This window comes from Emydura macquarii, unplaced genomic scaffold (assembly GCF_026122565.2).
Source record: "Emydura macquarii macquarii isolate MOO-44397 ecotype Brisbane River unplaced genomic scaffold, CSIRO-AGI_Emac_v2 contig_1253, whole genome shotgun sequence".
NCBI lineage: Eukaryota > Metazoa > Chordata > Testudines > Chelidae > Emydura > Emydura macquarii.
Window position 1 is genome coordinate 97,230,097 of NW_027131390.1, and position 25,211 is coordinate 97,255,307.

General features: G+C 38.0%; 1 protein-coding gene across 1 annotated transcript in view; it reads left to right on the forward strand.

The window, feature by feature from the left end:
• DPP10 (dipeptidyl peptidase like 10) overlaps window positions 1-25,211 on the forward strand; it is a 397,481-nt gene that overhangs the window by 162,071 nt on the left and 210,199 nt on the right. Inside the window, exon 4 of the mRNA XM_067549556.1 lies at window positions 24,477-24,571. Within this exon, the coding sequence (XP_067405657.1) occupies window positions 24,477-24,571 (95 nt within the window). The remainder of the gene's footprint in view (window positions 1-24,476; window positions 24,572-25,211) is intronic.

Consider the following 25,211-nt stretch of genomic DNA (forward strand, 5'->3'; position numbering starts at 1 on the left):
GAAAGTGCGGGAGTTAAAAATCATACTACCTGAATTAATTAATTTAAGATGATTGATCCATCTTGAGAATCTTCATCATTGTTCGTGGGACCCACTCATGATCTGCAGTGGATCAACTGTAAGTTGCCAGGGCATAGGCAGCCTACCTGGTGGGTAGAGTAGGACTTCGCCTGATGGTTTGTGTGGTAGTTCGGGTAATCACAAGTGTAGATCCAGGAATCAGGTACCGGTCCAAAGATGAAGCCAGAGTCAGGGTTGAGGGGCCAAGCTGAAGGTCAGAACCAGAGTCAGAAGCCAAAGCCTAAGTCAGAGCCAGGAGTCAGAAACCAGAATGAAGCAGGTACAGTCTGGGGCAGGAGCAAGGCAGGAACAGGGCTTCAAACAAGGACAGGAAGCGGAAGTGAGAGGAGGGTAAGCACAGCTGCAGGAATGATAAGCATCCACTGCAAGGCTCAAGCACCGTTGACCTCCATAGCCAATCAGGAAGCACAACCATTTTGGAGGAGTCTCATTGCATCTGCTGGGTTGCCTAGGATCCTGGCTGGGAACCAGCTGCCCCTGAAACCCAACACTACAATGCATCTTCAGAGTAATAACAACTATCCCTGAATTCTCACTGAAATGAGCTTAGATTTAGTCCTGTGAATCCCAATAGTAATCGTATAGCAGTCTTGCTGAAAAGTCACTGTCCACCACTGAACATTTTGGTGTGGGGGAGCTAATGTTGTACAAGAGAACAGATTTTATCTTTAAGTTTCATCATATGCAGTCTTTTTAATTTTGGTGCTTTAGCGAAATGCTTGCACGCAAAGTATAAAAAACTGTATTCTCTGTTTTACAAATGCTTGAATGGTTGGCACATGTGAAAATAGAGGGTGGGGTGAGATTGGCTGTACCTCATTGCAATGTACTAAGAATGAAGTCTTCGGCTTGGAGCAGAGCCTCTTGCCAACAGAATGAAATCGTCAGGCCTAGCAGTGGCCGTGGGAGCCATTCTGCTTCTATGACTTCGGATTATGTGGTTGAGAGATGGAAGGTAATAGAGGATTCACTCCACTTACCGGAACTTGTGAATCAGAAACCCAGTATTTCCGATAATGGTAGTGCCTTCTATGTTTATAAAAGGAGTAGGAGGAAATTACCCTACAATATTTAAACATTGATCTATATTCTCATCTAAACACACAGAGATCTACTCTCTCATCTATACACAGGGGTTTAAAAGAGTACCTGCTATCAAAATGTTAAGATTTATTTGTCTAAAGCATTTGATCACTGTTGGAAACATAGATTCCATTGATCTTGACATAACTGTTTGACTCTCCTACTATATAAAATGCACAACAAACTCTACAGAACTTTCATTTAAAAGGGAGACATGTCCATACATCATAGAAACCTTGGCTTTTCTGTTATATTGACCAAACAATGTCCGTTCAAATGGACCAAACTTTTTCTTCTTCTTTCAGTTCATTTGAGAAAAAGGCTATGACAAGTTTGGGTGGTTTTTTTATTTGTTTTTTTTTTTAAATGAAGTGGTTGAAAAGGTGTATTTGAGATTGGATAAATTTTCTACACAATAAATGAAGAAAACAGGGCTGTTTCTATTTTATTTATTAATGATTCTTGTAATTGCCAAACTGGTTGATGTCTGGGCAATGAAATGTTTCCCAGAGTTTGTCTACATGTTGATAGCATTTGTAGCATTACAACATGAATCTGATGTTTTTTATATGAATTTGGTAGAGAATTCTACAATTTTTAGGGACAAACGAAAGAAGAGACAAAAGTAACTGAAATCCCCTAGGTTTTTTTTATAGTGAACTCTATAAAATGTAATATCTGTATCTTTGTTATGCATACTATATTTGTAATATATATAGTCAGATTCTCTGCTCCTTTTAAATGGCATCAATCTATTGAAATTAATTTATAGCAGCTGAGAATCTAGCCCATAACATATATGAGAAGGAAAATAAATAGACAAATATTGTAATATTTTAGCAACCCATAATATCTTAGTGAAAAAAGTTAAATAGTTTTATAATGTTAACAATTATGTAAATTTACATCCATCCCAATTCCAGGTGAAAATATGCAGCAGTCAAGGGCACTATAGCCTGATTGACAAGCTATTTGACACTTTTTGCTTAGTCCTTGAGTGGTATAGTGCTTTAGCAAACAATAAATTAGTTGATGGTGTGGGCAGCAGTTGCTGGGGAGGTACAAGAATGCATGCAGCATACTTGGTAAGTTTAGATGTAACTTTGGATTGGAGCCCAAAATGAGACTACCTCTTGGACACAGACTGAATTCAGAAAGGTGAAGAGGTAAAATTGTGAAGAGAATATATAATATTCTCTAGGAGTTTGATACTGAATCCTGTATTTACTTGGTGCATATTTACTTTCCATGTTGGCCTAACATCCTTATTTCAGAATTCTGGATCAGTTCACAAATGATGGGGACTATGTTTGTAATAAACAGTATTCATTAAAAAATAGTCTGATCGGCTCTGCTCCCAAAACTGTCTGTCAGTGATCTGTCTCCTATCCAGTCAGTCTTTCCTACCTATTCTTTGTCTATGTGCCAATATATACACCTAAATTGTATTGCTGTCGCAGTTATTTGCGGGTTCAAAACTGACACAAACACACACACAAAAGCTGGGTTGAGATTTCTTTTAGAAAAAGCCCCTAAATATATGAAACTATCAACTGTTGAACATACATTATATGTATTATATTATATTTATATAAAATTATAAATGAAATTTCTGTTTAAATGATAAAATGATGCTTTGTGCACATTCTGAATGGTAGATAAACAAAGCTAGAAGACTGAAATAAAACCAGTAATGCTGGTCAAAGGGACAAGGTGTCACAATGAAGAATAAGAGGCAAATGGCCTAAACTATTTGATGCTAAAGTTATTATGTAAGTGTATTTCTCAATAAAAGTCAGTGGGATGAATCTGGCTTCATCATTCCTAATACCCATGCTTTGAAAACAATATATGAATAGTGTATTGAGACGCTCTACTTGTGTCACTTACACATTGCACCAGGAGTTTTACTGAATCAATGTGTTCTCATTCCTTTTGAAATTCTCATAACCAACAAACGTTGGTAGCAAGTAATCGAATTACCACCAGATGCTTATACTATTCAAGAGCAATTGCTAGCTTGCAGACAAAAGATTGAAACTGTTCAGCATTACCTTGATTTTTCTTGTTGTAATACTGCAGTTCAACCACATTTTATTGCAAATTAATTCATTGCCTAGATTATCTTCACAAAATGTTACCTTACTTTAAGGTCATCTTTGTAATTTTGGAGGAGTTAAGCGGCACTTCTGCTTTTATAAAATAAAGCACAACAAGATAATTTTCTTTAAGATAGTGACTAAAGGCTTGTCTATATTGGCTCTTATGTTGGCAAAACATTTGTTGCTCAGGGGCATGAAAAAAACACCCCGCTGAGCAACATACATTTTGTCAGCATAAGTGCTAGTGTAGACAGAGCTATGTCCTACCTGACTACTGTCCCTCGTTTAGATGGTTTTATTATGTCAGCGGCAGAGCTCTTTCCTGTCGACATAACACGGCGACATATACTTGCGATATATACAACATACTCGTATGTTGTTGACTGCTCTGAAACATTAGCACTCAGTTCAACAAACCACTGTTCAGGGGCCGATTGATTTCTATGGGTCTACTTATGCATGGTAAGGATTACTTACAGGAGTGGGCCTTCAGTTTTTGTTTTGAGTTTAAAGAAAACGATGGTTACCTATAATACCTATAATTGCACCCGGTAGTCCCTATTTCCTGTACTACTTATTCTTGTGGAACTCCCACTGAAGCTCCATTGCTATGGTATGTTGCTGTTTTCTCTCTCCTATGTACTCATCGTTCTTCAGCAGATCACCGATGTAATGGTGATGTGATCCTAGGTCAAGTATGAATAATACCATCCCGTTTTGAGTTGGTCAGTAGAGACCTGTAGGCTAATATTATCAAACATGAGTGCTTAAAATTTGGTTCCTTAATCTATATTTACTAGGCACCTAAATAACGATTGTTTGATTTTCAATAGTGCAGAGAACCTACAATTCCTATTGGCTCCAAAGGGGTTGTGAGAACTGTTACTGAGGCACCTGAATATAGATTTAGTACCCTAAATTTAGGCACCCTGAGTTGAACGTTTTGGGGGAGATTTTCAAAGACACAAATGACTATTAGGCTGTTAGTGTCCACTGAGAGTCATTATCTTCCATTGTTGTATGTGGTGTAATTATAGCATGTCAGTACCTGGGATATTAGATTCCTCATCCACCTTGTCTCTTTAATTGAAAGTCAGTGTGAGTTAGGTGCCTAACGACTATCTTTGGTTTGAAAAATCTTTCCCTTTGGTTTTAAGAATTCCATGGTCAAAAGAAATGACTTGAAACCATTTCAAATATTAGATTAATAAAAAGATACCAACAAAAACATGAATCAGCTTTTTAATATAAATTGTGTATGCTTCTGCTTGTGTACTAATTCTTGAGGAGTAACAAGTCTCATTTAATCAATTTGTTTTTTCTCATTAGTTAGACTGAGACACCTGCAAGTTTTCTAGGAGCTGGTTAAATAATTCAAAGTGTGAACCGCAAATTGCCAAAAAAAAATTTACATTAATAATAACTTAAATATTTTTGTTTATAGATGAATAGCACATTTAAAAAAAATCCTTGTAAATCACATATCCTTTTGCTGTGCTAGACATAAGGGGGGAAATCATGGCTCCTCTGAAATCTGAAGCAAAATTCCCATTAACTTCAGTGGGGCCACAATTTCACCAAAAGTGTCTAATTTTAATGTGAGCAGACCTGTTGGGGTCGATGGGCTGAAAGTTAGGCACATGCTTCTCTATCTTCCTGATTTGGGGCTATACCTGCTTATTGAATTTCTTGCATCTGATGCATCATCCAAAAAAACGTCTTAAATATTTTAAAATTAGAAACATCTATATTGCACAAAAAATATTTTTTAAATGGTTCAAAGTCAGCAGTCCTTTCAATTTAGTTCTCATGAAAGTTAGTGAATTGACAACCATAGAGACTTAAGTTGTATAGTTATTAGCAAAATAGATGCAGGATGGTTATGTTTCAGTGGAAATTCACAAGGCCACCGATTTGTTTCATATAGACCACCTGATGGTATCGACTTTAAGTTACTACCAACCTGAGCATCATTTGAAGCAGTGGATTAGACAGGAAAACTTTCACATTCTGTTACCAGTCTTTTCCACCATCCAATCTGTATCCCCAATAATATATTGTACTGTCATCCAGGGTATGGTATAAATACCTCACCACAATATACATTTTAAATTTAATTTTGCATACCTTTTTATAAATATAGGAAATGCCATGTCAAGTCCATACCCACAATACTGTTTATTTTACTTAAAAATATTGTAAATGTAAGACACGGCTCAGTATGTGTTAGGTGATGAGAGTCAGTTGCAGTCTTTAGCTCTTTAGCAGTGGTTAGCTCTTTAGTTCAAGATGTAGCAACTCATGCTTTTAGCTGTGAAGGTTTCAATCCCCATATGTTGGCCAAGATGGCAGCTGTCACAAAAGCAGAAAATTCTGGAAAACAAATGTATGTATAATGAAATATTCACTACCTATGAGGGTCATAAAATTACCCACCCCTTACAGCTGACATGACCCTTCTACTTAGATCCCACAATTAGGATTTTAGGGAAACTGGGAAGAATTCATATGTTACTATACAAATTCTACATTACAGATATGCTACAGGGATGGGGAGATTTTTTAATATCTTCCTTGAATTACCTCCTGCGCATAGATGATGACAGAAGACATCTTGTGAATGGGGCTGACCTCTGCATATACTGGTGATGGCAGCAATACTGAGTTATTCAGAATAGGATTTGACAGAATTTAATATCCTCCTGATGAGTTCATATTATAGCCCCATCATTTTGGAATACGGTTCTTGTCTTTTATTTTGTTGTCTCCTTTATGACTAAGGGCCAACCAAATCCTGCAGCCTGTAGTCAAAAATCTCATTGCTTTCAGAATGAGCTTTTCTTGCACAATGGTAAATGACTACAGGATTTGGATGTGTGCGTGTGTGGTTGTGTGTGTGTGTGTGTGTGTGTATTATTTCATAGTAGGTTAGGGACAGGGATGATGCAGCTCATTACTTTTTGTCACACTGGTTAGTTTCGTTAAATTAGAGAGGGACTTTGTGGAAGTAATGAGTTATGGTAAGGGATATGAGTGCCTCCTCAAATCATTAGCACTAAAGATGTGGTTACTTTGAAACATTGTGCTATGTTTTAGGTGATGCAAATATCTGGATAGTTATTGCATTACTTATGCTCTAGCTCTCATCATAATTTAGGAATAATGTAATACTCTCTAAAATGCTGTACATCTAGCAGCTTTTGGCACTATAATGAAACATTAATCGGCTATCACTGTGAACTGAAAGCTGGTATCAAAACCCTTTAGGGTTATCTTTGGCCAATTACAGTACAGTAAAATAGGCTACAAGGATCCTGCTAAAAGACAGTCCAGAGTCAGATGGAAGGTATCTGAGTAGCGTTGGGCAGGAAACAGTTCTAGAAAACATTTGGAGATTTCAAAAAAATTTTCCCATCTCAGATTGGAATAAATAGTTAAAATCTCAAAATTTTCATGAACTCACAAATCAAAATAAGTTCTGGTTCAGGTCAAATGAAACATTTTGTTTTGATTTTGACTTTTCTTATTTTTAATTTATTTTACTACAATTAGCTTACATTTTTAAATGAACAAAAAAAAATTGACACTTTCATTTTGCAAATGTCAGAAAAGGTCTTGTTGATAATTTCAAAACTTGGAAATAAGTTTTTGAAATGAAAAATTTGTTGAAAACTGACCCTTTCCCAAGAACAGTTTTGGTTTTGACAAGTCTGTATCTTTTGACAAACACGTTTAGTTGAAAAATTCCCAACAACCTCTATATGTGATTGAACATGAAATACAGACATGAAATATAACTATTAAAATGAATAAGTAGGGGCTGTTTGTTTCAACATGCCAATTGTTCCATAGGCCCTGTCCTAATCTCACACCATTTATACTCTAGTCAGTCCAATGACTTGACTGAAGTTAATTAATTATTTATTCAGAATCAGTCCATAGCTATCTAATTCTCAACATCTTACTGAGTTAAGGCATTTTAATATAACTTTTGTTGCTTATAAATCAGAAGAAAATATTTAGGGTTGCAGAAACTATTTTAGACTAAATATTTTTCAGGACTAGGACTTTGTTTTCCTCAGCGCTTGGAAACAAACACTGTCAGTGATTCCAGTCTAAATCAAGAATCAATTTATATAGATATATGGATAGTATATACATAATAACTGTGAAATAAAATCCAGATTTACATTTAACAGTGGCACTTGGTGTTATATATTACGTATTGTTTTTTGTCCCAAGACTAACCGTCGACAAACTGTTTATGTAGCAAATAATCTGGATCCAGACTGTTTTCATTCCTGCAGAAAGGCCAAATACTAAATGTGCATGGAGACTGAATACCTTCCAGGTCCAGATTGAGGCACATTGGTCAGGTTGCACTGGAGTACTTGCGACCACCACTGCTCATGCTGTACCTTTTCTTTGGAGAAACAGATTCTGTCTCTCCTGCTACTAACTGGAACCATCTCATAAGCACTTGATTGGAATTTTACCATCTCCTTCAGGAAAAGACGGGGAAGGGAATTGTGATTGAGTGTCATAATTTCTTCCCCACTTGCTCCAAGGTTAAAATAATGTACTACTTACCTAGGGCAACAGTATATTACACCCTCCTTCCACTGTTTCAGCAATGTTGGCCAGTGCATTGTGGGGTGCACTTAAGGCCTGTTCTTCACTACAGTCCAGTCTTTCCTACCCTCCGACATAGCAGGTTTGGGGAGTATCAGCCTTGCTCTGTTTGGTGTCGCCACTGTGCTCTGACCAGCAAACTGGGTAGCCTGCACAGAAGACTTAAGCACCTTGCACTCCTCTACAACTTCTCTGCTCAGGCATGTTTGCAAGTAACAATCTTGCCCTAAAGTGACTTATAAAAAATTGCCATCCTTTTTTTTTTTAAATCCACAGTTTGCGGAGTGTGTTAAGAAGTGGAGACAGCATTAAATGTCTATTACCAGTTGTCTAAATAAAATTAAAGTCCATTTTCAGTTCGAAGTAAAGTTCTACTATGAAATTTTGAAAGAATTGAAACCTTTTGTGGTGTTGAAGATTTCATCTACTTTCATGTCCTGTAGGCTATTAATGTGATTTTACAACCTGGGGAGGCAAAGCTGATTACCAATATAAAAGCTCTCAGTTTTTCTCTTCAAAGTCCTAGAAATTTTAGCAAGTTACATTTGCTGATTGAGAGTTCCCATGATGTTGTAACAGAGTAAACAACTAAGTAAAAATATAGTTGCTAGAAAGCCTCCAGGAATAAAAGCCCAGTGGGCTTGGGCTTGGTTGGCATAACAGCATTTTAATGATGTGGTCTGGCAAGATAACTCCATGTTTATGGAGAAACAGTTCTGGTCCTTTTTTTCTTTTTGGGTACTGGCTTACTGCTGAATGTGTTTCAAACAAACTGGAGTGGACTACAGTAGGGTCTGCTATCCTGGCATTTAACAACATGAAATTAGATTAAATGTTTCACTCTGTAGTAGGAATGAATATCATTAACATTTATCTCCAAGTAATGACACAACTACAAAGTAAGCTTTGTGTGTCTGTGTGTGTAAAATAAAGAAAGGGGGCATAATCAAATCCTTCTTTTTTTTTTTCTTTTCTGTTCACCTTCTGCTGCTTTGTCCAGTTGAATTCTAAAAGTCCCAAATGAAGGAAGCTTCCCACATGTCTCATGGGAGCCTATTCCATCACCTAGTTCATCTTACTTGTACTTCCCTGACTTTGGACCAGATCTGCCATTGGTGTAAATCAGTGATCTCTGTCACAGAGTGAGATGGTCCTTTAAGGGGGTTGTGGCACAGCAGCACCTGTGCCATTTGTAGCCCACCTCTGTAGGGGACAATATTGAGTCCAAGGGCCATATGGTGAGATCATGTGACTCGCTGGGACATACAATGGGCAGCCTGAATTCAGGGAGCCTGAGTTCAGGGAGATGCTCAGAGAAGCTGGAGGGTTATATGAGCTGATCTGCAAAAGTCTCCTTAGCTGCCAGCTAGAGACCTGGTGAGGTTCCAGCAGAGACTGGAAAAGGAGTTCTCTGTACCAGCTAGAGGAAAGAGCTTTGCGGTAGTTACCTGCAGCAAGATGCAGGACCAAAATCCCTCAGCGGGGGGTAGTGAACTGGTGACCCTGTAGAAAAAGGCTGGGAATTTCTAGTTTTAAGCTGAACTGTTTTATGTTAACAGCCAGCCCCCCAAAGGGAGGAGTAATTACAAAACACCAGTTGGGATGGTTTTGTTTGGTTACAGAAGTGGGGAAACCAGCAGCAGCAGCAGCGTGTCCAACACCAAATTGGAATAGGTTATGAAAAAGTTACAAATTCCGGTAATGTCAATGGAGCCTGCTGAGGATATGTCCCACTGAGTCTACATTTTTCTCTGTTAATTTCGTCCCATAACTCCTAGTTAAATTTCCAGGTTCCACATGGAGCAATTCATCACCCACCTTAACATCCACACCATTTGATATTTATGGATGGTTATGTACTCTTCACTTGTCAAACTGTACTATATATATTTAGTTCTTTTAATCGTTCCTCACAAATCAGTCCCTAATCAGTTTAGTTGATCTTCTCTGGGCTGTCTCTCTAGCCTGTCCCTTCTGAAGTACTGGAGCTGGATTATCAGCACTTCCTAGAACAACTGCTGCATTCTACTACTGTACAATTGTGTGGTGGAGGATGCATAATGGTTAAAACTCGCAGTCAGTGAAGACTTGGAAGATACCTGTGGATTGGCAGAGGAATGGAAAACCTTTGCTTAGTGTTCTGGAAATGGAAGACCAATACAACCAAGATCAAATTGTGGCATTTGGTTACCAGCCTGTATTGTGGATGGCGCAGTATGATCCCTCTTGGAGTCCAAGAAAGCATGATGGGGTGGAACAAGAAGGGCTATATAAACACCACCATGCAAACACCACCATGCTGCTTTTGGGGCAGTCGCTCCCTTCTCAGTGTCAAACCACCTCTGAAAGCCAAGCTGGGGGCAGTAGCCTGACCTGCTCTCTGATTGTCCCAAACCTGTGAGGAAGCACAAGAAAAGGAGAAGCAAAAGCCTCTGTGCAAGAGGGTAAAGAATAGTCTGTCCCAGAGTTAGGATCTGTTTGACTTCAGTGAGACAGCTCACAGCAGGATGAAGCTAACAGATAGTAAAGTATTTGGAATAGGGAACTTTATATATAATGAATAAAAAATTCTCCTATGAGCATAGTCTTTCAAAGGTTAAATCTAATGGCAAAACAAATATATTTTTAATAAAAATTATTAACATGAATCTAAAATTTAGAAAGGGCAGTGGAAACCTCTAGTTTATTTGATGGCTAACATATTTAGCAATCTTGAAATTTCATCTGTATCTTTAATACCTTTGTAAATGACTGTTTTATTTAATTAACAAACACTTAATTAGACAAATATTTGTCTAGCATCTCCTGTTTATTAAATTAGAAAACATTTTCTATTTTAATTAACATGGCGTTTTCTATAATCAATTTTCTGAAATGCCATCTGCAGTTCTAATAATATTTTGTGGAGCACCACCTGATTGACTTTTGTTGACAGCAATGTATCAACTCCTCTTATGTTCATATCAATAAAAATATGAAAAATTAAGGACCCTGTTCCCCAAACACTGCAGTGTATACTGTAAAGCTGCATTTTATTTTAACAAACTGTCAGAAAAAGTTATAACAATCTTTAATTTAATTCTATTAGCAGTATCACAGTAGCGAAGGTCCCACTGTGCTAAGCACTGTACCTACACCGAGGTACCCATACCTTTAATATGACAGAGTCTGTGCCCCAGAGAGCTTACAGTCAAAATAGAGAAAATAGATCTTTTATATTGTCCCCATTTAGCAGATGAAGGCTAGAATGTTGAAAGGATTTTTAATGGGATTTGATTGCCTGACCCCTGTATTATAGAAATCATAGAAATATAAGAATGGAGTGACCTTGATGGGTCATCTAGTTCAGTCCCCTGCCCTGAGGCAGGATTAAGTATTATGTAGACCATCCCTTACAGGTGTTTGTCTAACCTGTTCTTAAAAATCTTCAGTGACAGAGATTCCATAATTTCCTTAAGCAATTTGTTCCAGTGCTTAACTACCCTGACAGTTACAAAGTTTTTCCTAATGTCTAACCTAAATCTTCCTTGCTGCATTTTAAATCCATTCATTCTTTTCCTGTCCTCAGTGGTTAAGGAGAACAATTTATCATCCTCCTCTTTATAACAACGTTTTATATTTTTGAGGACTGTTACGTCCCCACACATTCTTCTCTTCTCCAAACCAAACATACACAATATTTTCAATCTTTCCTTTTAGGTCATATTTTCTAGCCCTTTAATCTTTTTGTTGCTCTTCTCTGGACTTTCTCCAATTTGTCCACATCTTTTCAGAAATGTGGTGCCGAGAACTGGACACAGTACTCCAGTTGAGGCCTTATCAGTGCTGAGTAGAATGGAATAATTACCTCTCAAGTCTTGCTTACAATACTGCTAATACATCCCAGAATTATGTTTGCTTTTCTTGTGACAATGTTACATTGACTCATATTTGGTTTGACTCATATTTGGTTTGGTTCTGCAAAACACCTTCCTAGGCAGTCATTTCCCAGTTTGTATTTGTGCAGTTGATTATTCCTTCCTAAGTGTAGTACTTTGTATTTCTTCTTATTGAATTTCATCTTATTTATTTCAGACTATTTCTCTAGTTTATCAAAATAATTTTGAATTCTAATCCTGTCCTTCAAAGCACTTGCAACCCCTCCAACTTGGTATTGTCTGAAAATTTTATGTGCACTCTCTCTGCCATTATCCAAATCATTTTTGAAGATATTGAATAGAACCTGGACCCAGGACCCATTGATAACTACTGTCTGAGAATGGTTTTCCAACCAGATGTGCACACACCTTATAGTAGATTCATCTAGGATATATTTTCCTAGTTTGTTTCTGAGAAGGTCATGTGAGACAGTATCAACAGCCTAACTAAAGTCAAGATATAACACATCTATTGCTTCCCTCCCTTCCACAAGTCTTGCTACCATGTAAAAGAAGGATATCAGGTTGGTATGACATGATTTGTTCATGACAAATCCATGTTGACTGTTACTTATGACTTCATTATCTTCTAGTTTCTTTCAAACTGATTGTTTGATTATTTGCTCCATTATTTTCTGGGTGCTGAAGTTAAGGTGACTGGTCTATAATTCTCTGGATTATCCTTATTATAGATAGAGGACTGGAAAAGGGCAAATATAGTACCTGAGATCTCTCCTATGTTCCACAAGTTCTCAAATATAGCTCAGAGATCTCTTCAGCTAGTTTCTTAAATATTCTAAGATGTATTTCATCAGGCCCTGCCAACTTGAAGACATCTTTTTAACTTGTCTAAGTAATTCTTAATTTATTCTTTCCCTATTTTAGTTTCAGATCCTACTCCATTTACATTGATGTTCATTATGTTAGTCATCCGATCACTGCTAACCTACACTGTTCTTGGCCTCCTCTTGCTTCTAATATATTTATAAAACGTTTTCATGTTACCCTATTTTTCCTAGATAATTGAATTTGTTTTATGCTTTTCTAATTTTGTCCATGCTTGTGTTGTGTTTTATATTAATTTTTTGTAATTTGACCAAGCTTCCACATTTTGTATGATTCTTTTGATTTTCAGATCACTAAAGATTTCTTGGTTAAACCAGGGTGGTCTCTAACCATACTTCCAGTCTTTGCTATGCTGGAATAATTTGCTCTTGCACCCTTAATAATGTCTGTTTACAAAAGTGTCAATGTTCCTGGACTCTTTTTTTCCCTTAGACTTGCTTCCCTGGGGATCTTACCTGCCAGTTTTCTATGTTCACTAAAGTTTGACTCCTTGACGTCCATTGTCTTTATTCCGCTGTTTTACCTCCTACCACTCTTTAGAATCATGAACTCTCTCATTTCATGATCACTTCCACCCAAGCTGCCTTCCACCTTCACATTTTCAACCAAGTCCTACCTATTTGTCAGAATGAAATCTGAAACAGCCTTTCCCCTAGTTGCTTTCTCCTCCTTCTGTCATAAAAAGTTGTCTCCAGTGCTTTCTCTTAACTTGTTGGACAATCTGTGCCTTGCTGTATTATTTTCCCAACAGATGTCTGGGTAGTTGAAGCCCCTCATCACCACCAAGTCCTGTGCTTTGGATGACTGTCAGTTGTTTAAAAAAAGCTTTATCCCTCTCTTCCTGGTTAGGTGGTCTATTGTAGACCCCTTCCATATGACATCACCCTTTTGTCCTTACCCAGAGACTTATAACAGGTCTGCCTCCCACTTCTGTCTGTACCTCAATGCAAGTATATAGATCTTTAATATACAAGGCAATACTTCCTCCCTTTTTCCCCCACCTATCCTTCCTGAACAAGCTGTAGACTTTAATAACAATATTCCAGTCGTGAATTATCCCACCATGTTTCTGTGATGCCAGTTGTCATAATTGTGATTATTCACTATCATTTCTAATTCTTCCCATTTATTCCCCATATGTCTTGCATTAGTATACAGACAGTTAAGATGTTTGTTTGATTTTTGCCTCTATGTTCCTTCTTGTCTCTCTGTTGTCTCTGCTATGAATGCCCTTGTTCTACCCAGATTTTGGGCTTTTTTCTCCTTCCTCCATTCAACCTAGTTTAACGCCCGCCTCATTGCGTTGTCCAGTCTGTGTCTCAAGATACTCTTCACCTTCCTTGTTAGGTGGACCTCATCTCTGCTCAGCAGTCCTTCTTCTCAGAACAGGATCCCATAGTTGAAGAAGCTAAAGCCCTCCTGGTGACACCATCTGCTCAGCCATGCATTCATCTCCAGGATGTGTCTGTCTCTGCCTGGGCCTCTTGAACAGAAGGATTGATGAGAACACCACCTGCACCCCCAATTCCTTCAACCTCACTCCCAGAGCTTGGTTGTCACTTCTGATCTGCTCAGGGTCATGCCTTGCAGTATCATTAGTGCAACATGGATGAGCATCATGATGTAGTAGTCAGAGGGCCAGATGATCCTTGGTAATCCTTCTGTAATGTCTTGGCTATGGGCCTGTGGCAGGGAGCACACCTCCCCGGATGCCATGTCAGGCCAGCAGGTGGATGCCTCCATCCCCTTTAGAAGGGAGTCACCAACCACCAGCACATTTTATTTACTCTTGGGAGTGGTGGCCACAGTCCTCCCAGCCTTGAGAGTACATGGCTTCTCTTCCTCCTCCAACTTTGGGGGAGATTCCTCATCCTTGGTTGCCAAGGCAACATGCCATTTTTTTACATCTATGAATGATTGCTGGATTGGGAGCAGGGATGATCACTGCCTGCTGCTAGAAGTAACCAGCAATCAGTTCCACCCTGTGAAGGAGCCATTTCCTCCTCCTTTGGTTGTGCTACTGCAGTCTTCTCTAGCTTCTTATGCTCCAGTCCTCTCTTGCCTTCCTTTGGGGCAAGTCTCTTGGGCTAGGATTTTCCATGTTGTATAAGAAATGTGAAGTGGAGCCAGGAATTAAGCCTATATTCACTGAGTCCCTGTCCAGTGTCTTTATTACAAAACCATTCCTCTTCTTGCCTATTAACTATCAACATTAATCAACTATTAGTCATAATGGGTCAGAGCCTGTCCAGTGTAAATTGCCATACCTCCATTGAAGTCAATGGAACCAAACAGATTTACACAAATTGAGAACATGTCCGTATTACTCTTCCAAATTATTTATTGTGAAAGCTTCCTTGTTATCCCCAAATAATCCAAATCTTGCTGTATGTTCTTCCAAAGTCGTTTTCACTTTAGCAGTAATTTACCTTTGTATGTCCACAATTGGCTCACGTCTGGCTCAATCTCAGCTTTTCCAGTTGCAATGCACAGCTAGCAAGTTTTGTCTAACAGTTTATGGTAATCTGGGAATCCCTTTGAATCTCTGAAAAATTGGTAGACTTATGTACTTATTAGATTAGACTTGTCTCTGGGTTTTTCCTGTCAAGCACAAACCAGGACCTGCAGAAGGACATAGAGAATTAAAAGGGACAAGCTCCAAATGGTAAAAGTACTGAATGAACAGAGAAGGCATGTTGTGGTCTAGTAAGTAGGACACTGGACTGAAAAGTCAGGAAGCATGGGTACTATTCCTAGCTCCGCTAGTGTCCTGCTGTGTGAACTCAGGCAAATCATTTCCCCTCTGTGTATTTGTTTCCCTTCATCCCTTTGTCTGTCCTTTCTAGTATTATAAAGTCTCTTGGGCAAGGATTGACTCTCATGATACGTTTGTACAGTTTCTAGCTCAACGGGGCCCTAAATTCAGTCGGAGCTTCAAGGGACAGCTATAATAACAATGAGAAAAATATTGGTTCTGAGAGAGAAATAACTGATATATTTGTGGAATTTCTCCTTGCTTTATATCTTTAGGATCCAAATTCAGCCCTGTGTAAATGAGGGCAATTGCACAGATATCAGTAAATGTGGATTTCAACTTGGAGAAAGAACTATGAGTGTTAATTCTGGGAGACCTGGAAAAGGAGAATGTGCAAAGTGACTACATGCATTAATGATACAGTGCTATTGTTTAGACTCTGACTATGTCTACACTGCAGCTGGAGGTGTAATTTGCAGCAAGGGTAGATGTACATGTGCTAGCTTAAATAGAGCTGCCCTAATTTAAAAATAAAATAGGGTAACCGCAGTAGCACATATGGCGACTCAGCCTGCCGCTTCACACCCTAGATATGTACTAGGGTGGCTAGCCCTTGTCACTGCCTGTGCCAGTGTGCCTACAGTTCCCTAGCTGGAAATTACAACTCAGAAGCTTAATTGGACAACTGCTTTGGTAAAGGAGTGCTACAGTCTAGGGCTGGATTCTGATGCCCTTATTCACTTCTATTCAGCATGAGTATGAAGGGCAGAATCTGGCTCTTAATTAATATTTCTCAACTTTTCTCCCAAAAGGTGCACTGCTGGCTAGTTTCCAAGAATGAGGATCAATATTGAATGAAGGAGGTGAAATTACTGGCCAGCAGCAATAGTTTTCCAAGAGTACTTCCTCTGCAGAGTCATACTCATCCTCAGTCAACCTGGGAAGTAAGAAGGGTTTTCAAACTTGCACTTTCTACACACAGCCATGACATTTTTCAGTGAGAAGCGCCCTATCCCAGAGAGGGGCAAATGGCTGTTTGTAAGGTCCAGGTCCACATTGCTTGGCAAAATACTCCAAAATATAGCCGTGTAGAAACAATTTCATCTAAGAATTCTAGTTATTAGACTGATTTTGGAATATCAGTGACACTTACACTTACATGAGTAACTTGAAATAGTGGAAGTTGCTTGAACATAGTGAAATACGAAATTGGATTCAGCACTAATTATCTAAAAATCAATTAATTTCATCTCTTGATTTTAGTTTATTATTTATATCTAAAATAACTAAATATAGATATTGGCTCAAACTATACTTTTACACTGGCATAATTCCAGTGACTTCTTCATTTCAGGCGATAGAGGTATAACTCAGAAAGAATATGGCCCGTTTTTTCTCCAAACGGCAAGTTGTTTTTAAGTAGAATTAAACAAGGACTGATTTTCAAACAGGGGCTGAGCATTCACAATGTCAAGTAAAGCCAATGGGAACTGCGGGTGCCAGAAAATTAGGTTGATAATATCTAAGAAGTATAACAGTATAGAGAAAGCAGTAAGGGCGAGAGTGATTTTTTAAAGGGGCCAGCATATGTGTGTGTTGAAAGAATATGGAGGGTTTTTTACATCTATTTCTTGGCATTTGGTGATATTTTGTCTGAGACGTGTTATAGAACAATACATATCAGACCAGGCACACAGTAGACATGTGCCTCCTACCAATAACAAAAGCAGAACCTTTAGAAGTGGTGAACCTCATTTGTCATACTGTCAATTCACTGCCATCTCGTTCCAGACTCATCTCAAAGCTTTAGCTGCATGGCACAAAAGGAAACATGGGCACTAATGCATAAATGATTAACAAGGCCTTGCTAAAATTTTATGAATGTAAAAAATGCTTCCACAGTTTAGAAATACTGGGGCTGTGCCTTTGTATATTTTGCAATTGCATCACTACGTGAGGGTTAAATTCATGATATTGAAATATGCATCCAAAAATATAATTTAAATTGCTTACGTGAATTCCAGTTGGATTTAATGGCTTAAACCTTCCCCAACCACTGTTCCCTAAAATGGTTTTGCAATCAGCTCTTCCAGCAGAGACAGGAATATTGTTAGCATTTGCTACAAATTGTTCATAATCTTGAAAATTCTTCTTTCTGTCTCATAACATCACATTTTATGAAGGATCTGCTTCATTTGCTTTTCAAATGAATGCCCAGTCATTGAATGCATCCGTTTTTTACATAATCCATTCCTTCCTTTCCCCCCAAATGGGGTATATCTCCTGCTACTGAGCTAGATGCAGGTTGTAAATCTTGCTGTAGTGCCAATGAATTTTTTTAATCTTTTTTTTTACTTTAATTTAAATATAAAAATAGGAAAATGCAGATGCAAGTATAGCAAAAACATATATTTAGGGTCAGATCCTGTCTCTGTTAAAATAAGTGGGTTTTGCCATTGGCTTCAGTGGGCCAGGATTTCACCCTTTGTCTCTAAACACCGTGGGGTGCTTCATCTGCCTTCCTATGCTCCCATTGTTTTGAAACCCAGCCCCAAGTAACTCTACACTTACCTGAGAATTCGGCAGCAGTCGACAGGAGTTACACAAGCTACGTCGACTTCTTAACTTCAGTTGTGCGTGGCGTCTTCACTGTGCTTCGCCGACGGGAAATGCGTTCCCTTCGACACAGTGCTACGCCACTTGAGGGGGTTGTTTTAGTGTATCGACTTCCTGATTGATTGAGCAAGTCATTACTGACTGCTTAATTGATTCAGAAAGATTGATCTGACGGCGGTGAATTTGCCGCTGTCAGTGTGTACAAAGCCACAGTATTACTTCCTGTAGAAAGGGGGAAGGAACTTTTATAACTGGGCAGCATTTCTGGGACTAGCAAAGCATCTTCCTGGCTTAAACTCTGTCACTGCATGATCCTCCCCATAGCCAATTGTTGAGGGAGTAAATCATCAGTCACATACCACCTCCTTTCCCACTCCTTTTTAAGTTTCTTGCTTACCGAACTGACTTCAGTGTTATTAGGGGAGCACATCATGCTCCATATAGGACAATAACAAGGATGAGTATTGTCCAGTTGAAAATAGGAGCTGTTCAGTGAGTTCATATCACAATATTTTTAGACTGTGGATCCTGATTCTGTGTGTGTGTGTGTGTGTGTGTGTGTGTGTGTGTGTGTGTGTGTGTGTGTTTTGGTGGGGGCAATACTGAGGATGGGGTTGTTTGTTTTCTCCTTTTTTGGATGGTACAGTATTTGCGACATGCCGTTCTTCTTTTTAACTTATTCTTAACAGCCTGCCCTTGAGTTAGTTACAGCACTCAGGCACCCATCTGCAGCAGTTGCATATGTAAAGCTGAACTCCTCCCCACCCCACTTTTGAATTAGTAGAACTGAGTCACACCTCTGTCACCATGGGCATCAGAACTTCATAAATGACCAATGGACTTTCTGCCCTCTTGTACTTGATGCACTTTGCCCCTGGACAGTGGTACAGAGAAAACTTGGAATTCCTGTGGCCGTTCAGGTCCACATAGGGCAGGCACCCCAAAGGGTATGGGCTGATATCTGAAGAAGCGGGCCAATCACCTCTTGGAGCTGTGCTGAGTTTATATGTTTTTAAAATGAACAAATACTGGGTAGAGGAAGATTTGGGCAGAATATGTGTAGAAGGAGGAGAAACTAACAAATAATATAACATTTTAAATAACAGAGCCTAGGGTCGTTCGGTGGAGGCTATAGCTTGACAGAGCTTGGAAACTGTACATTAGCATGAATGGATTATGGTAAAGAAGTTTCATCAGACCTCATACACTAATATTTCTGCCCCCCTTCTAGTTTTTGGCACTGTTTAAAACATATCTTGTGTTTGTTCACCTCATATGAACTTTTAAAATACTGTTTTTCATGGAGTATTTAGTAAAATGCTCTCATGAGTATGTAAAAGAGGTTTGCTCCATTTATCAGAATTGCCACAGATGGCTAGTTAACATTTGTAAAGTGCTCTGAAGTTGAAATATGTTGTATAAGTGCTGAATATTATTATTATAAATGCAGAAACAAAGCAGTACAACACTTGTTTCCCAAAGTCTGTTCTGAGACTGGTTCAACAGGGAATAATTCTGCCTCTTAAAAAGTTACAACCGTGTGATTATGTAGTTACTCAATTTAAACATTTACATGTGACATATTGGTTTTCACATGATGGTAAAATAACCTGTAGTTTCCCATTGTAGTATATAGGATCAAATAATATTGTGCAACACTTACATTACTGATGTCAGTAATGCGTCAAGTGAATTTATTGAGATGGTCATACATGTATTTTGTTATTAACAGTTACATTTGAAATATTTGAATTGTCTAACTATTCAGCTGGCAGTCAGAATTGCCAGGATTCTTTGCAAGACAAAATAGTGTCAAAGGGCCAGCTCCTGCAATTAGATCAGTGCATTCAGAACTGTGCACGTGAATGGAGTTCTGCTGATTTTGATAGGGTTCCACACTATCTGCCCACCCACCGTCAGTTTTGAAATTATGGCTATAATTAAGAAGGAATGAGTTTCTCCTGAAAAAAAGACCATCTTCTTAGCTTGTCTCTCTAACCATGTCGCTCCCCTCATTCCTTTGAATCCCTCTATGTTTACCCTTGTATCAAGTTCTAACTTCTTATCTACACCTTCAAGTCTCTTCCCCTTAATTTTTCTTGTTGTATCTACCCAGCCTACCTTTGCTCCAACAGTGATGTCATTGGCTTTTCCCACAAACACCTGTATGTTTTCTTCCATGGTGTCCGACTACAATAGAACCTCAGAGTTACTAACACCAGAGTTACAAAGCGACCAGTCAACCACACACCTCATTTTGAGCCAAAGTATGCAATCACAGCAACAGAGACCAAAAAAACAAAAACAAAAAACAATTACAATACAGCACTGCGTTAAACATAAAGTACTTAAAAAAAAAAAAGGGGGGGGAAAGCAGCATTTTTCTTCTGCACAATAAAGTTTCAGAACTGTATTAAGTCAATGTTTAGTTGTAAACTTTTGAAAGAACAACCATAATATTGTGTTCAGAGTTACAAACATTTCAGAGTTACGATCAATCTCCATTCCCGAGGTGTTTGTAACTCTGAGGTTCTACTGTATACACAGAATGTTCTATGCAAATTGGTCTTTAAAGCCATATCCCTCTTCAGTTTTCCCAGTTAGGCCTACTCCTGCCATGATGTCTACCAGAAATCTGCTAGCCAATGATGGTTTGATTGAGGAACCCCTGGGGATAGTGATTTTTAGTTGGTTTGGTCTAGATGCTACCTTGACCGTCTGCCAGAGTAAGGAGTGGCACGTTGCTGCATATCTAAGGAGAATGAATTGTGACTCCCATGCTCCTTTCTTATTCTGACAGGCAAGTAAGTTACTTTTAGAAGGAGCAGCTTACCTCCCTCCTTTTCACCCAGCCAGCTGCTTTGGCTAGTGAGTTTCGGGATGGAGCCAGAGCTCTTCTCCCTTCTGCCCCTCCTCCGTAGCCACTTCCTATGGTCGATATCAAGCACCTATCCTCTGCTGTCCCCCTGTGGTCAGAATACAATTGGTATCCTTACTCTCCTGCACAGCTGTATGAGAACTATGATAATCTAGCCCTTATCTGAAAAAATACCCATCAGGAACCATAACACTATGCAATAATGAGGGCCTACCAAATTCACAGTCCATTTTTGTAAATTTCAGTCAGAACATTTTAAAAAATCTTGAATTTTATGGCCTCAGACATTTAAATCTTAAATTTCACAGTGTTCTAACAAAGCATGAACATGTATTTAAAAATCGCAAAATATAAACATGTAAAGCTCTTAAGACTCAGCATTTCTGAAACTGCGGGTCCCAGTCCAAAAGGGGGTCACAAGGCTATTGTAGCGCGGGTTGCAGTATTGCCAGCCTTACTTGTGTGCTGCCTTTAGAGCTGGGTGGCCGAGCAGTGGCAGCTGCTGGCTGCGCACAAAAAGACCACATTTCACAGTCCGTGATACATTTTTCACGACCAGGAATTTAGTAGCCCCCTAATAATAACTAAACTACACGTCTGTGTGATCTTATTGTCCTCTCTTCCATCTCCCTCTTACATTTCAGCTACCAATCAAAATATCATCATTATGTTGAGTGGCCATCAACTGCTCCATTACCTAGTCTGATCAATATTCTTTATCATACATAGTGTCATTCATTGGATTGGCATTTTCATATAAAATTACTGATGATTTCCCATGATTACTATACTTACACTCAACACTTATGCAGTTTTTTATGCATCATGCTATCTGAAGATCTCAAAGCACTTAATAGACATTCATTTAATGAATGCTTGCCCACTAAAGTATAATTGTATCCAATATGCAGATGGAAGACTGAGATGAAGTCAATAACCAGAAATGGTCAGTCCAAGAGCTTCTGACTTCTAGTTCTCTTTGCCAACCACTAGGATAACATTCTCCTCCAACTTTAAAAATAAAAACAAACTCTTACATTAATCTTCATTTAGACAGTTGACTGTTTCACAGCTGGCTCACATGTCATGTATCTATGGCTACATGGACTTCTGGGTCAATATTTTGTGTCTTTGATCCTGCAAACACTTACGCACTGGCATAGCTTTGCTCACATGAGTAGTTTTAACTTCAGTGAGGCTACTTAACATGAGTGAAATTCATGTGCTGAAGTCTTCCTTGAATTGGGCCACAAAGCCTGGCCTTCAAAGTACATTTTGCCTAATGTATGTGGTATGTGAGGCAGGAGTGAAATGGTTAATTAAAGGAAGGAAGATTCACATAGTATCAGGTGTACATCCCAATGTTGTTGTTGTTAGGTGGTGTTGTAATAGGGTTTGGAATTTCTAGTCATGGACCAGGACTCTATGAGGTGGTTGTTAATGGAACATCAAAGTTTTGGGTTTTTTTAAATGCATTACAGCAGCTGGACTGAGGAATCCTTTTCCCATCCAGTGTGTGACTTGTCTATATACATTGTAAGCTCATCAAGCCATGCACCAGGTCTAGATCTAGTCTTGGTTGGGGCTTTTCAGTGCTACTAAAATATAAATAACAAAAAATAATTTAAAATGTTTGCATGCCAGTTTATTATGAAGGTATTACTGGCTTGCAAGGAAGCTGTGAACAATAGTTGTATGCAAAGCATTGCCTCTTATTAAAAATGTATCATGTTCTTTTTTTAAAACTACAGCTATTAATTCTTCACTTCACCACCTTGCTCATTTTCACTTCTGAACCACAGATACAATAATCTTGACCAAAACTCTATCCCACCTCAATCAAGATTTGATATTAGATTAGTGAGGTTTCCTAATTAAACTTCGTTAATTTTACAAAACTAGAGCACATGCACCAGTATTCACTCTGAATTTCTGTACAGTCAAAACCAAACTCCATTTCTCTAAATGAATAAATAAAGCATATTTTCTGATGCTGTAACCTTGATTTTTTTCTAAGTCACGTTTGCTTGCTGGTTCATAAAATTCAGTAATCTGTGATGAGTTTCTCAGACATTATAGTGAGTTAGTGATGTTCTTTTTTTTCTTTTTCAGCATCATTCTTACCCTTTCCTATAGGTTTACTTAAGAACTTTCATTATAAGTCCTGCTTTCCAGATTTTTATAACAAAAGACTTATACTTGATTAAATATCATATCTACAGGAAAGATTTAATCAAAGCCAGGAAGCTAGGGTCTTTCTAGTTTTTTGCAGAAGTGTTAGGGCTTGTCAAAATCTAGCCGTGTGATTTTACCCAAAAACTTCATCGGGTTATACCCTAAAGTATTAAAAAACTTAGATGAAACGGTTTCCGGAAATGTATTGCAGCCTTAGTTTTTCTTTAAAAATAAAAATACAAAACTAAGGGTGAATATTGAAGACAATAGCAAAACTCCCATCAACTTTAATGAGGGGGTGAGAATCTAATCCTTTGTGTTTATGTGGCATCTCTTAGTAATGCTGAAGATATGTTAGACCTTGGGGTTGAAAGTTAAGGCTGACATATCTTTCTTAACCCATATGCTTTCATAATAATCTCAGTAAATGTAATTTTATATATTGTAGTTTTGTCTGTAATTTGAATGTATTTGTATAAATTATTCTTTTATTATAGTAACTTAAAAGTAGGACAAGTCATCGAGAGATGATTTACTCACATGGCAGACTTTAACATGAAGTGTTTTTTATGTATGTTACAAGTAAACATACCATAACAGATCAGATCATAGCTATGTCTTAATCCTTTTCTGTTAACGTAGTGTAACTCATTCCTTTGATTTACTCATGTTGCATTATCTACTCCTAAATGGAATACAGAACAGAAAGATGTAAGATATAGTCTGACTGCAATTTATGACCGCAGTAGCGGGAGATTCCTTCAGTGTTTATAAATGAATCAAGTGAGAGAGAACCTAAATGCTTTTATTACACTTCTGTCCTTTTCCTTTAAATACATCTGCTGCCCATCACCTGTAGTGATAATGATACTGATAGAGCAGCAGATACATTTAAAAGAAAGGAACAGAAGTGTAATAAAAACATTCATATGAGAAGTAGGATGTCCAGGTTTTGTCCTGCAAAACCTTACCCATTTGAAGAGCTCTTCATCACGTGAGTCACTATCGTTTTTAATTAATCTACTTGTGATACAAGGATATTCACGTGAGCAGGAGTTTTCTGCCTTGAGACGTGGGTAATTGTACTTGCTTTGTTCACAGGTGTGGTGGATTCTCTGTACGCAGAGAAATGTGGCGCCATTTTTACAATCATTCCCTTTGAATGAGATGAACAGGATTTGGGGCGTAAACAGTTCGATCCATTTAATGATCTCAACACAAGCAACCAAATTAGATATTATGAATCAGGTTCATATCTCAGTCTGTTTGCACACATTTTAATGTATCAATATGTCTTACAACTATTTTGTTTATTAAATGTACCTGTTGTTTCTGCAGATGTATTAAATACTCAGTGTTTTTGCTAATTGTAAATGCTTTTACTGTTGCAGATACAGAAGTGGTGTATAAAAATAGGAATGGACATGTTGTTAAATTGAACGTAGAAACAAATACAACCACATTATTATTGGAAAATACAACTTTTGTAAGTAATGTATACTTATTTTACTCATTAAAATTGTATGTGTGTCACTTTTAAATGGCATCCAGTTAATAATTATTTGGGGTTTGTCTATAACAGACAAGGAATATAGTGCATAAAGATGGTATAGAATCTATTTAGAATAGATTATAGTAGAGATGGAAAACACTACTTATTCCACTGTTAATGCAAGATTTTCAATCCAGTATATTCTCACGTGCTTGGTCAATCTAGAGTCTGACAGAGGCTCTTGAAGGCTCACTTCTCTTGTGCTGCTGACAGTGAATTTAGCTGATAGGTATAATAAGTAGAGTTGATCATAAAATGCGGAGAAATTTTAATAAAACATTTCGATGTTTTCCCTCTGTGTTTTTGGTCAAAATTTGAAGTTTAAAAAATTCAAAATTAAAAGCCCTATAGTTGGTTGAAAAATGTGGAAATTTTTTAGGAAAAAATCCCTCAGTGTTTTTCCATTTTGTTGACATTACTGCAGATCTAAGCAGCTTTAATAGTAAAGAAAAAAGTATATATTTCTCATTCCTATGACTAACCTCTTTTTATTTACCTGTCGCTCTGAATTTAAATTGTGTACTCCTTGATAAGAGGCCAGTCCTTCTTGATTTCTTGTAAAATGCCTTGCATG